The sequence below is a fragment of the Mustela lutreola genome, chromosome 1 (assembly GCF_030435805.1).
Source record: "Mustela lutreola isolate mMusLut2 chromosome 1, mMusLut2.pri, whole genome shotgun sequence".
NCBI classification, from domain to species: domain Eukaryota; kingdom Metazoa; phylum Chordata; class Mammalia; order Carnivora; family Mustelidae; genus Mustela; species Mustela lutreola.
The window spans coordinates 244,037,162-244,051,537 of record NC_081290.1 but is presented as its reverse complement, the minus strand read 5'-3'; the positions used below and the strand labels follow the sequence as shown (position 1 = coordinate 244,051,537).

Below are 14,376 nucleotides of genomic sequence, written 5' to 3'. Positions count from 1 at the left end.
GATAGATGGAAACAATACTAGTTCCCAGGCAAGAAAGCGTGCGACCAACTCATGCCCACAAACAAGCTGGAAGGGCCAGAAATTCCAGCAGCAAGTCATCCATCAATTTGGAAGACCTTTATCAACTGGCCAGAGTGCCAAGCCTTGGGGAGGCCGTGGGAATACAGAGATGGCCACGGCCCAGATTTCTGCTGCTCTGCAGACTCGTGGAGGGGAGCAGGGCTTTCACGCCTCAGGGCCACAGGGTATGAAGAACTGGGATAAAAGCGCCAAGCATGTGAGAGCTCAGAGATGGGGAAGGGGCCCAGACTCCAAATGGGATGGAAGCAGGACATGGGGTCAGGGGCGATGGCACAGGAAGGATCTATAGGGTGATAAAACCTGTGTGCTTCTGGAATGACCCTGAAAGGATTTTAGGGGACAAGCAGTCAACTTCTGTGTGTCCCTCCCACATTTCTCCTCCCGCAACTACCGGAGATGCTGAAAGGATGAAATAGCCCAGTCTGTCCCCACGTGTCTCCATCCCGGTCCATGGCCATCTGTGGCCCTGTGACACCCTTTGTCACATCTCTGTTTCACTCTAGTGTTACTTGGCCTGTGTGACGCGAATGACAACAGTGCCTACCTCATGGGAAGGTCAGAAATGGACAGGAAATCAGTACATTTAGTTATTTGACAGGTGTGTGCTGAGTGCCTGTTGGGTGCTGTCGTGAGCGAAATGGGCAGTCGTATTCTCATGGAACTTTACAGCGAAGAGAGAGGGAATTAAACCAACAGACTAGTTCGTACCCGGAGGGGATAGGTGTGGTTTTCTCTGTCTGTTCATTCCTACTCTCCCATCCCCTCTTCACCCCCATGCACAGCCTTTGTCAATGTATCACTTGAACCAGTTTTCAGTGAGGCTGCTGTCTGGTCACAAAGCCAGTAATGGAGCCCAGCCAACCACCCAGCACCCTCACTGACCAGAGTTCTGCATTTATTTACTGGGCATCCTGGATCCAGCAACTCTGAAGTTTTTCCATTTTACTTTAGAGCTTTCTCAGTCACATGACGATGAAGATAGAAAGAGTGAGACAAGTCTGTCTCTCCCCTCACTGGTGGCGTCAGACAGACAGCGGCTTGGTTTTGCCTCAGAAGGGTGTCTGCTCACGTGTCCGTAGGGATGGGGTTGGTGATTCACTGGCCACAGGGACGTGGAAAGGGCACTGAGCTGCTGGCTCAGGAAGAAGAAACATGGATTAGGGTCCACTGTGTTGGGAATTCTACATAAATTATCTCCTCTGATTCTCAAAATAACCTTTATCATCCCTGTTTTATAGATGAAGGAACTAAGATTTCAAAGACATTAAGCGATTTTTTTACCTAGCTGGTAGAGACAGAGTTTGAGCCCAGGTCTGCTGTACTGGAAATAGAAAAAGTTAAGCTAGAATTGGGGAAATGATGGGATGCATGGTCTTTTTTGAGGAAGAAAATCAGCCTAGAAATAGGACTGCTTTCTTTTGTCAGAATAACCCATAATAACCCAGAAGCATAATAACACTGTAAACATAGACACATGTGTGTGTGTGTGTGTGTGTGTGCGCGCGCGTATGCAGAGAGTAAGAGAGGCTCTGAACCCTGTAATTTAATTCTTGAAATTAATAATAAGGAAATGCTCACAGATACTAACAAAGATTTATGTGTTATATTTCTTGCAGTAGTTTTTTTTTTAGCAGAAAAGAGAAAAAAAATAAAGAGGAAAACTAGAACTACCTATGTTGCCCAACAATAGAGGAACAATTGAATAAATTATAATTCAATGGAATAGTGGAGTATTATAAAGCCATTAAAATTCATGCTGTGGAATAATGTTTAATTGCATTGAAATATACTCATAATGTTCATGAAAAATAAAAGAGGATATGAGACCCTATATATAGTTTTGTTCCAATATTTGTTGAATAACTCTATATATGCATCTATATTTAAGATCTGGGAGGAAATGTACCCAAATGTTAGTGATGATTATCTGTAAGATGACCTTTTTTATTTATTTTTTATCTTTCTCTGTATTTATCCTTTTCTGTATTCTTCAACACAAAACAAGGGTATGCTCTGTGCTCCAGTCCCCACAGAGCATCTGCTTCTCAGACTTAGTTACTTGCCTGCTTGGAAGTGCCTTTTGTCCTTTCTGGTAGCGGACGCCAGAGACTCAGGCTGTGGAGGCCTGAGGACCCAATGTCTACCCCCGGCACTCACAAGGCAAGCTGCTTTTCACTCTTCTTACAAAGGATTTGAGACAGTAATTTTAAAAAAGAAAGCTAAGCATTGAACAAGAGGTACTGTTTTCAAAATGTGTTCTTCTGGTGGTTCTATTAGGTCCCATCTCTACAGAGACATTTTACACTAAGTGAGTTCCCGAAGCGAAAGGGATGGCATGAAAGACCTTTTTCATCCCCTGGTTCATTCATTCATTCATTCATTCATGTAAGAAAACTTACTGTGCGGGCGCCTGGGTGGTTCAGTGGGTTAAAGCCTCTGCCTTCGGCTCAGGTCATGATCTCAGGGTCCTGGAATCGAGCCCCGCATCAGGCTCTCTGCTCAGCAGGGAGCCTGCTTCCCTTCCTCTCTCTCTGCCTGCCTCTCTGCCTACTGTGATCTCTGTCTGTCAAATAAATAAATAAAATCTTAATTCTTACTGTGTCCTCGCTGGGCTCTCTGCCCTCATCAAAGACGATATATTGAAACATTAAATAGGGAAAGTTTTAAAATAGAGGTATGAGGAAAGAGCAGGGTGGTCTTCACACATCCCTTTCATCTTCGTCCCTTGTCTGCCTGTAAGATTTAACCAGCCAAAGAGATAACACAAAGTAATCACCTCTCTGTCCTTTCTCTCCTCCCGAATCAGCACTCACGCCTCACTTCCTGAAGATGACTGTTTTCTTATCTGCACACATGCAGCAATTCTAGCACCTATCATAATGCAGTATGGTTCTTCCTATATAGTTCTTAGCTGTTCGCTCAACGTGCTTCCACAAAGCCAAGTCTCTTCATGTACATGCACAATTGGGTTGCTCTGTGTCACAGGTGCAAAATGATAGAACTTCCCTAGGGTCAACAAAGGAGACCACCGCAATATATAAAGAAATAAATATCTAGGTGTTCCTATAACCCACTTGGGATCCTCCAGGATACCCAGCATACCAGGGTTGGGAAGTTCTGCTGTAGATCTCGACCTCCTGCTACCAGGGGCCAGGGCTTAATTATTCATCTTGGTACGCTCAGAGCCTAGTGTGTTGCCTTTCACATCGCTGGTAATTCGTGCTTTCACTAATGCATCTTGGCCAGCATTTACCGAGTGTCCACCAGTCTGGTGCTGATTGTTAGAAATAAACTAGTGAATAAAATGGATACGGTTTTGCCCTACAATCTGGTAGGGATTGAGCAATGTGAAACAATCCAACAAAGAAACATATAACTATAAGTTTTAAAAACCATGCTGAAGGAAAAGTACAGAGAGCTATGAATGCTAAGAAACTATCTGAATAAATGAATGAATGAAATACATATCTTACACTGTAATATTCATTCAATAGGAAGGTATACTCTATATATAGAGAGAATATTGTGAGCTTTCTTGGGATGGATTAAGAATCCATAAAATACTCTTGATCTCGAGAAACAAACTAAGGGTTGCTGGAGCAGAGGGGTGTGAGATAGGGATAGGGAGGCTGGTGATGGACACTGGGGAGGGCATGTACTATGGTGAGTGCTGTGAAATGTGTAAGCCTGACAATTCACAGACCTGTATCTCTGAAACAAATAATATATTGTATGTTTAAAAAAAAAAAAAAAAAGAATCCCATAAGATAATCTAGCTCTTGTGTTTATGCTCCTATGATCTAAGACCTCAGTAGCTTTTCATGGTGCTATCTCATAGGTGACTCTTTCTGAACTTACAGGTAACTAAAAATCCTAAGTATTTTGTTGTTGTTTGTTTAATGTGTTTCCATAAATTCAACCATCTTTTCTTGTACACATGCCATTGGTTATTTGGATCTACGTAGGTGACTTTCTGTGTTCCTCCATTAGCTTTCATCTTGCTAGATCTGGTCTATCAACTTGACCTATGCCAAACCTATGATTGAGGACTGCCCAAATCCTAGTCCTGACATGGGAATATACTGTCCCCTTCACGTCAGTGGGTGTGGTTACCACGATGAAAGGCCCATATCAGGTTTTTGACAGGAGTACTGTGTGGAATTTTATAATCACCTGTACAATACATATCAAAAACATTAAAATGTCCATATTCTTTGCATCTGTGATTATAGTTCTGGGAATCTACTCTAGCAAAAAATTACCAAAGAAAAACACATGCAGAAGATGTTTTTACATTATTATAATAATGTTTTCACATTATTTATAACAGTGAATCGCAGATTGAAAAATCCTAGTATCTTTTAAGGAGCATGATTAAGCTTGTGTGGCTATACGAAGAGAAAATTTTCCTATAAACTAAGAAAATTCCTAAGAATAGGCTTGCGATGGAATTTGAATTTTAGAAAATTGTGTCCAAACCTCTTTAAGCTCCTTACATGGCTCAGGACCCATTAGATGCTAAGACAGATTATTAATGAAGAAAAGATGAAAACAGGTTAGAAACAGGTGATTAAGAGTATGGGATAATTCATTATTAAAAAGACACTTGTTTGTATGGTATTGATAAGGGATCTTCTCAGGCAGACAACCCTTTATAAATGAGGTTTTCTTCCTCTATCGGCAGACTATTACGTAAGCTAGTTGATGCATACGGGCCTTAAGAATAAAATAAAGGGGGGCGCCTGGGTGGCTCAGTGGGTTAAGCCACTGCCTTCGGCTCAGGTCATGATCTCAGGGTCCTGGGGTGGAGCCCCGCATGGGGCTCTCTGCTCAGCGGGGAGCCTGCTTCGCCCTCTCTCTCTGCCTGCCTCTCTGCCTGTGATCTCTCTCTCTGTCAAATGAGTAAAATCTTTTAATTTTTATATATATATTTTTAAGAATTTTTATTTATTTATTTGACAGAGATCACAAGTAGGCAGAAAGGCAGGTAGAGAGAGAGGAAGGGAAGCAGGCTCCCTGCTGAGGAGAGAGCCCGACGCGGGGCTCGATCCCAGGACCCTGAGATCATGACCTGAGCCAAAGGCAGTGGCTTAACCCACTGAGCCACCCAGGCGCCCCATGAGTAAAATCTTTAAAAAAAAAATAAAAAAGAATAAAATAAAGGGATGGCATTATAAATTAGCAGCTTAATATCTGGTCAATAAATATTTGAGTGTCCACTCCATGTGGGGCACCATTGTAGGTATTGGGATATGGCAGCAAACAAGACAAATAAACATCTCTTTCTCATGGAGCTTATAACTGAAATGGAAGGGGCAGAGAACATTCAAGTCGACAAGTCAAATGGCCCATCAGGTGCCAATAAAGGCAACAAGACAAAAATTAAGTGGGGAAGAAGAAGGCTCAGAAGTCCAGCCCGGGAGCTGAAGGAGTAGGGGGAGGGAAGTTTCAAACAGGGGAATCTGGACAGCCTCCCCGAGAAAGGGACATCTGAGCAAAGACCTGGAGGGAAGGGGAGAATGAGCTGGACAGTTGGCTTGGTTGTGAGCATTCCAGGGAGCAACTGGGCTTTAGAAATACAATGTTAAGGATTAGCAGGTTACTTCTGTGCAGGCCGTCCATCCCCTGCATTCCTTGTCAGTTCCAATTAACCATAAGTACACGCGCTTGCTCATCAAAGAGAGATTCCCATGTCTCTCCCTTCTGGCAGCCAGGGACAGAAGCCCTAGTTGGTGCAGGCTGCCATGTTGGACCCGCTGTCGGAAGCAGAGGAGCAACCCACCCCCTTCTCCTTGGGCCTTCTGCCGCCTGTTAACAGTGTGACCCTGTACCCAGCCTCCCCGTTCCCCCGTTCCCCCGCCAAGTCTAAAGGGGCGTTAAAATTCACATTTGTTTGTACCCGGTGCGTCTATATGCTCTGCATGAGGGCTCCCTTGTGTAGAAGCAAAATCCCCCACTCTCAGAGTCACTTTTTAGAACTCAGAATATCATCTTTGACCAGATTGAAAGAGGATGAGAATTTCGCTTCCATTGTCAAAGTCCTCAAAATTGTTGTCTTTGGAGTGAGGGTGTGGACAAAGAAGCAGACGGAAATATGCGTTCGTCACTGCATGTTATGTTGTTAAAATCAAGAAGGCACTTGTAGGTTCTGGTCACCTGCTCAGTTCCCACTGATGACTCGCTGCCAGTTGGTCACAGAGGTAAATGTAAGCGTCCAGTTCCAGGGAGGCCACCGTCAGCTACAGGCGGGCAAGGCTGCAACTGCTGTTCTCACCTCCGTTACCCCCAGTGCCCACCTCAGTGACTGGCATGCAGGAGACACTCTGTAAATGCTCACGAATAAATGAGTGACCCCCAAGATGACAGCTTTGGTAGACAGAGAAAAGACATGCAGGAGAGAGTGGGAGGGGCGAGGACAGAGACAGCGGCATCTGACGCAGGAGAGGGAAGGCGGAGACAGGGGCTGTGTGTGATTCCTCCCCCTCCAACCTCCAAGATGAGAGGAACAGAAGCGGAGTGTGCATTTAGCGCACAAGGGCAGGGGCGGAGGGGAGGGGACAGGAAGTGTGAGAATATCACCGGCATGAGGTCTGGCCCCTCTCCCCCACGGAGGACTCGGATTACTTTGGTCAATTTACTTAGTACCCTGGAGACTCTGTTCTATCTTCTGGAAAATGGAGGTAACAACACGGACCTCGCAGGGTTGCTGTGAGAACGAAGGAGGACAATGCATGGAAAGCCCTTGGCACAGAAACTACCCCCACAAAAAAGTCGTAGTAGACGCTCATGTTTTCACTGAACACGGACACAGGGTGAGGCAGTGTAGACCGTGGTCGGGTGGTCGAGAGCAGAGATCTGCAGCCAGACTGGTTGAGTCTGAATCCCGGCTTTATCACTCCGAGCTGAGTGGTCTTAAGAAAGTTACTTAATTGCTCTGTGCCACAATTCCCTCCTCTGCGAAAAACAGGACAACACTCCTATCCAGAGTGTTGCCCTGAGGATTAAATCAGTTAATAAATGTAAACCACTTAGAACGGTATCTGGCACACAAGCATTATTACTGTCTGCTCGGCATGTTTTGTGTTTGTTTCCCACTTTGATTCCTCCAGGGCTGGCGGGAGGAGCGAGGCTATGTGGGAGCAGACGGATCTGTGGTTCAAGGCGGATGGGCTGGATCCAGATCTCATTCCAACGTGGTTCTCAAACTCTAGCAGATGCTAGATTCACCCAGAGGCTTGAGAAAGCAGAGGTCATGGAGACCCCCACCCTCAGAGTTTCTCAGTCAGTGGGTCTGGGTGGGCCTTGAGATTCTGTCTTTCTAAAAAGTGCCCAGTCCCAGGTGGTCCAGGGACCACACTCTGGTGGTGATCCATCGTGAGGTAACAAGAAATGATGTCCAAAGCTCCAAAAGAAGGAAGAAGGGAGGATGCTTAAAGAGATAGGAGTTCTGGAAAATTCCAAATAGGACTGAGCAATGGACACTAGTGGAAAGAGTAACATGTTCATTTATTCATTCAACAAACATCTACTCATTGCCCAATGTGAACTGGGCCCTGTATTCACTCATCAGTTGAAGGGACCAAGATTTAGCGGAGTAGGAATGACAATGAGTTGGAGAGAACTATCAATGTATCATATTAAAACAGAAGAGCCTTTAAAGAAAGAAGCCACGTGGGATGCCTGGGTGGCTCAGTTGGTTAAGCCACTGCCTTCGGCTCAGGTCATGATCCCAGGGTCCTGGGATCGAGTCCCACATTGGGCTCCTTGCTCAGTGGGGAGCCTGCTTCTCTCTCTGCCTCTGCCTGCCTCTCTGCCTGCTTGTGTTCTCTCACTCTCTCTCTCTCTCTAACAAATAAATAAATTAAATCTTTAAAAAAAAAAAAAAAAAGAAAGAAGCCACGTAACTCCTCACACCTAACTTCACATCAAGTCCCCATCAGGCTAACTCAGGCATCGTTTGTGTGTGGGTGGGGGGGGGGGGTAGACTATACATAGAATTGGCCATCCTAACCATTTTAAGTGCACAGTTCAGTGACATCAAGTACATTCACATTTTCATGCAGTCATCACCCCTGTCCCCCTCCAGAATGTTTTTTCATCTTCCAAACCCAAACTGTGTACCTGTTCATCAATAATTCCTATTCCCTCCTCCTGGACATCCCCTGGCAGCTACCACTGGACTTCCTGTTTCTCTGGATTTGACTACTCTCTGTCACATGAGTGGAATCATACAGTATGTGTCCTTTTGTCCATACTGTCCATATAGCATGTGACTGGCTTATTTCACTTCACACGGTGTCTTCAAGGTCACCTATGTGGTAGCATGCACCAGAATAAGAATTCATATTGCACGGTGTGTGTACACCATGTCTGTTCATCCGTTCTTGCTTCGGTGGGTGCTTGCATTGTTTAGCCTTTTGGCTACTGTGAACACTGCTACTATGAACACAGGTGTACAAATCTCTGTTTGAACCCTGATTTCAACTCTTTTGAGCATATATCTCTAAGCATCCTTTTAGAGAAGATTCATTTTGTCTGGGTGAAAATTAAGGTCCCATGCTCCCCCACCCCCCCCACCTCTTCCCTTCCTAGAACTTTACCCCTCCTGACAGGCAGGCACCCAGATCTCTCAGCTGCCCGAGTCTGAAACACCAGCCACACCTCCAGGTAAATTAGCGCAACAAGGACGGGGGACTAGACCTCAGTGCTCTGTGGGCTGAGCGCGTGCCTGAATTTCCCTCTCTCGAGGATGATGACCTCACCGACACGCTGTGCAAACACACTTGTGCCCGGAGCTTATTCAGTACTATTCAGAGCTTAAACAGTTCAGTCTCTGGAATCAGACACCTGGTGGAGGAACCTGGCCTTATTCCTCACTAGCTGATTAAGCAAATGATGTAACCTGGCTAGTTTCAATTTCCTGATCCATGAAACAGGAATACAAGTTCCTATCTACTTGGTTGTTTGGAGAACCAAAAGGAGATGAGGTATACTAATTAGATTAAGAGGAGATAAACCAAAATAAAGTAAAGAACTTAACCTAATGCCTGGCATAGGGTCAGAACCCAACAAATATTGGCCATCATTAGTATTATAATTGGGCAATGTCTTCGGATATATGCCAAGAAAGTTCCTGCTCATACCTAAGTACACACAAGGACATTACGATGAGCATGGAATTAACGGTCCCAATAGGCTGGAAGCCCAAAAGCCGAAGCAATGGAATTTTTTTTTTTTTTTTGCAATGGACATTTTTTAAAACAGGGGATTCAAAATTACAACCTGGCTACAAAAAGATTAAAAGATATCTTTGGACGAAGAAGATATTTTGGGGCAGGTCCCTCTACGGCACCCTCAATTGCACCAGAGGCCCCAGCAGTCAACTATGGGCGTATTTCTCAGGTTTTATTTTGTTCTTCTGAGTTTGCAAATGCCAGATAAAAAATGGATTCTAGAACAATGGAAATTTAAGATGAGAAATGGTTCCAGCCAATTTGGCCAGGCCTCCTCCTAGGATGGCCCCAATCCTTCTGGGACAGGTTCTGACGACTGGATGGCCTTTTTTCTAAACCTCTGAAAGGGGATGATGTTCCCGCCACTTCCCTTGGAAGAATATTCCACGGTAAAATATGACTCACTGTCAGGGCCCTCGCCTTTGCGATTCCCTTTCTTCTCTTGACCCACTTTCGTCTTGCCGTGCCCTTTTGTACAAAGTCAAACGCAGCCTCCCCTGGAGGAGGCCGCTCTGTGAGGACTGACATTTAAAGACCATTACCACCTCTCACACTCAGCCCTGTTCATTTAGCCAAGCAAAGCATGTTTAATTCTTTTAATCTCCTCTCATAAATCAATCTCTTCGTCCCTTTAATAGCCCTTCTCCTATGCTTCGTATTCCTTCCAGTCGGGCCATCCTAAGCTCTCGTTCGGTGGACGCTTGAGAATTGCCAGTCAGTCACCAAAGGGGTCTCAGGAAAAACAGCCGGGCCCCGCCAGGGCTCCGAGCGTCCCACAGAGCTGGGCTGTCTGCCGCCCGCAGGCACTGGGAGCTCAGAGCAGAGCCCTGCCTGCTGGCCGGGCCTGAAGGCTTTCCGGCATTTGCTGCCTACTCCTTTATGCATCTTTCCAACGGACCTGATCCGCCATGACTGTGGCCAAGGGAAGTGCCCTCAGGAAGTGGTACCTCAGCCACCTCGGGCCCCTGGGTCTCTGCTGTCACTTAAGCTCCTCAGTCTGCCCACCTCTCACCTGGCTTCCACCCACGAGGGCACGGGGGCTGTGGAGGAGCCCAGAGGGGTCTTACCTGGAAGGTCCCAGCGTGGTCTTCTTCCTTATCGCCCTCTCTGTTCTCTTTGAGGGCAATTAATGTGAATCCTCTGAAGTAGGAGGGAGGGGCAGCTGAAAGCGTTACTGTGGAGAGAGAAGAAAGCAAATTAAGAGCACAGGAATCAGCTGGCTTCCATCTGACAAAGGGATGTTCACGAGTTCTCCATCAGTATGCCAGACCTGTGGGTTGGACGGGTCGTGGACAGTGGAAAAGTCTCATTCCTTTGAGTCATGAACTATCGCCCTCCACCCTGCTCCCCCCTACATTTCAGAACTTGTGAAATGCCTCAACTGTGATCTCAGCTGAACCAACAAAGGCTTCAGTGAGCTCTCTCCAAGTATCCACAATTTGATAAAGAGAGTCCCTGGTCAGTAGTCCCGTCTTGACAGCTGTGTCATGTTGGACTTCACCATTAGACTGGTCTGAGAGAAACCTAGCTGCTCACAGCAGAACTCCCTTACAAAGTCCTTTGTGGGGGCAGAGATGGCTGTATGTTTTCCAAAACATACTTCCTTTTTCTTGTGAGATCTCAGCTAGGCCACATTCCCAGCCTCCCCTGAGGTTAGGTCTGTTTGCACTCTCATTCTTTCAAGGGAAAGCACAGACAGACATGATGAATCCCACTTCCATCCTGGCCCACACAAACTTTCTACTCTTGCTTTCCCACCTATGGCTGCAGAATGCAGGGGATCCAGCAGGAGACTCTGGTGTCATGCGAGAAGATGGTGGAGCCACAAGAGGGAAGGAACCTGGGTTTCTGAATAACTACAGAGAGAATCACTCATGGACCAGAAATATCCATGTTTACTTTGCATGAACTGGAAATAAACTACAGTTATAAAATATAACTATGTTTTCATGAAAATCTAGCTTAAGGGTCTACTCAGCAATGATGGTCACCCCTTCATTTGTATCTTCAATCTCCCGAGATGGAAATTCTTTCTTGCAATTTTTGCATTGCATTGCAATACTCTTTTTACCAGCCTTCTCCATTGGACTGTGAGTTATGCTGGAGAGGAATTCATTTTAATTCTTTGTATCTCTATCCCCTAGCACAGAGCCTGACATCCAAAAAAAAAAAAAAAAAAAATCTCAATTCCAGTTTCTTGAAATTTATGTAAGTTGAGATTTAAATTACTGTGTGGATTAAAGTGCTAAGATTCTGGACTTTAAATGTGGAATTATAGACTCTTAGAGCCTCAAGCCTCTCCCAAGAATCTTCCATTCCAGCCCTTTAATTTCACAGACAGGAAACAAAGACACAGAGAGGTCAACAGACACACCAAGGTGGTAAGATGACCCAGAGGCAGACTTCGGGCCATACTCCCTCCCCAACATAACATTCCACCCAGAATTATACATAGTGAGTATATTAGTCATAGCATGGGTATTTCACAGGGTTAAGCTTTAAAATTTTAAAAATCAATTCATTTAACAAATAACATTTACATGATTCTGATAAGCAACCACCCGTCACGGAAGGATATTCTAGTCTTCTAGTTTCAGTCCTAAAAATAAAGGACCCCCAAACCCTAAAAGCTAAAACCCTAAAGCTAAAAGCCACCAGTGGTCACAGTGATATTTCAGGGCAGGACTTTGAGACGCAAAGATTGCAAATCTCACGCTATAATTGGTCAGTTCATCCCATAAAAGCAGTAGAGCATTCTAATTGGCTACTGATGTCTAGAAAAGGTCAAATAGACCTTCCCAGTAAGGAAGAAAGGGTGAGAGGAAAAGCACAGTAAAACAGCCAGGAAAGTATAGTGCTCAAGAGCGGCCGACAGAGAATGATGACTCTGACGTCAGAAGAAAGAGCTGAGATCCCTGAGGGACAGACTCCCAGCCTTAAAGCAGTCTGAGGCTATCTAGAGTGGGGCAACAAATGAACAAATAAAAGAAAACAAAAACAGACTCACATAACAGAGAAAAATCTGGTGGTTGTCACAGGGGAGTGGAGTGGGGGTGATGGGTAAAATAGGGGGAGAATATTAAAAGGTACAAACTTCCAGTTATAAAATAAATAAGAGAAGGAGACGCAATATACAGCATAGGGAATACAGTTAAGCATATCATAAAACCTTTATGTGGCCACAGGTAGTAGCTAGATTTATCATGGATTGCCTTGCGATGCACAGAAATTTTGAATTGCTATGTTGTACACCTGAAACTAATATAATATGGTATGTAGACTGCACTGCAATTAAAAAACCTACAGGTGGGCATGATAACAGCACTTACGTCCAAGTATCAGTGGGAAGGGTGAATGAATTAATACATGTAAAGTTCTTAAAATCCTGCCTGGAATATAAGAGGCACTTAATAAATATTAGCTCTTATCAGTGATGAGATGATCACATTGCATTTTGTGGATAAGTGTTTGTTTACCTACTCGCTCAAGTCCTTCAAAAGCGAGAACCACATCTAGGCTTGGCACAGTGATTAGCACAGAGTTGATGTGCGGTTAAGTTTACTGAATTGTGTTCATGGACAAGTAAACTCACTGTTATAAAGATGTCAGTTCTTCTCAAATTGATTTATAGATTCAGTGCAATCTAAATTAAACTGTCATCATGTTTTTTGGGGAAATGACAGGTTGATTGTAAAACATACATGGAAATGCAAAGGGTCAAGAATATCAAAGGCCATCTAGAGAGCTGAAAAGTTGGGGGGCCTGGGCTACCACGAGTTGAGACTAATGCAGCTACAGAAGTTCGGCCAGTGTGTCCTAGCAAGGAAGGAGGAAAGGCCAATTGTATAGTTTGGGGTCTAGCAAAAGTTCTACGAGTACCTGGAAACTTGATGTATGATTAAGGACGGGATGCAGGGCAGCTGGGGGAAAAGACAATTATCTTCAACAGAGCTGCTGGGGCAACTAAACAACCAGGTAAAAACAGGTGTCTCTTGGTCTTACAGATCACACACACACAAAATAAACTTTACACAGATGGTAGAGTAGATGTGAAGAACAAAACAACAAAGCTTTCAGAAGTTGACCAAGGATAAAATATGTATGACCTTGGAGTCAGAAAGACTTTTTAAGCAGGACATACAAAACAACAACAACAACAACAAAACACTGACAATAAAGGAGAAGATATATAGATGAGATGATATAAAAATTTTGCTCAAGAAAAGACACCATTAGGAACAAGCAGGGCAGAGTGTGGAAGAAGGTATTTGCAACTGACTTTAATCCAAAACATATAAAGCTTCTTTCTGATCAATAAGAAAAAGATAGACAACACAATAGAGAAAAATAGGCAAAACACAAGAACTAAAACTTCATTAAAGAAGGTCTCCAAATGGCCAAAAAGCATATGAGACACCCAACCTCGTTAGCCAACAGGGAGATAAAAATTACTGCATTTCCATCAGGTTGACTAAACATAAAAGGACTAACAATATCAAATGTTAACTGCAACTTTCAAACACCGGTGAACCAAAAATAAGCAATTTTCACTGGAAAACTCTTTGGCGGTATTTACTGAGGCTGAACACATACACACCCTATGATCCAGTAATGTCACCCTAAATCAACAGGAATGCATACAGATGGGGACCACACAACACCCATCAGAAGATTCATAGTAACATTGTATGGAAACGCTCAATGTCCATCATCAGTAAGATGGATATGTAAGTCATGGCATATTCGTATAATTGAACGCACTGTAGTCATGCAAAGGAAGGAATTACTACTACATACAACAGGGATGAATCTCATAAACATAACTGAGTGAAAGAAGACACTCAAAATAATACAAAAGCTGTGTCTTCTTTCACTTGAGATAATTACAAAGTTCAAAAACAGACCACATAATCTATGATGCAGAGGTCAGGACAGCAGTTACCATGAGGCAAAGTGGAGTGAGAATTGATCTGGGGGTTGGGGGCACAAGAGACACCTCTGGAGCACAGATCATGTTCTGTTTCTTGATCTGGGGACCGGTTGCCCCAGTGTACTCAACATG

At 44.3% G+C, this 14,376-nt stretch overlaps 1 protein-coding gene across 1 annotated transcript in view; it reads right to left on the bottom strand.

Annotated features, from left to right (window-relative positions):
* Positions 1–14,376, bottom strand: part of SPON1 (spondin 1) — a 256,540-nt gene that overhangs the window by 227,452 nt on the left and 14,712 nt on the right. The window contains exon 2 of the mRNA XM_059136775.1: positions 10,382–10,488. Coding sequence (XP_058992758.1) covers positions 10,382–10,488 — 107 coding nt within the window. The remainder of the gene's footprint in view (positions 1–10,381; positions 10,489–14,376) is intronic.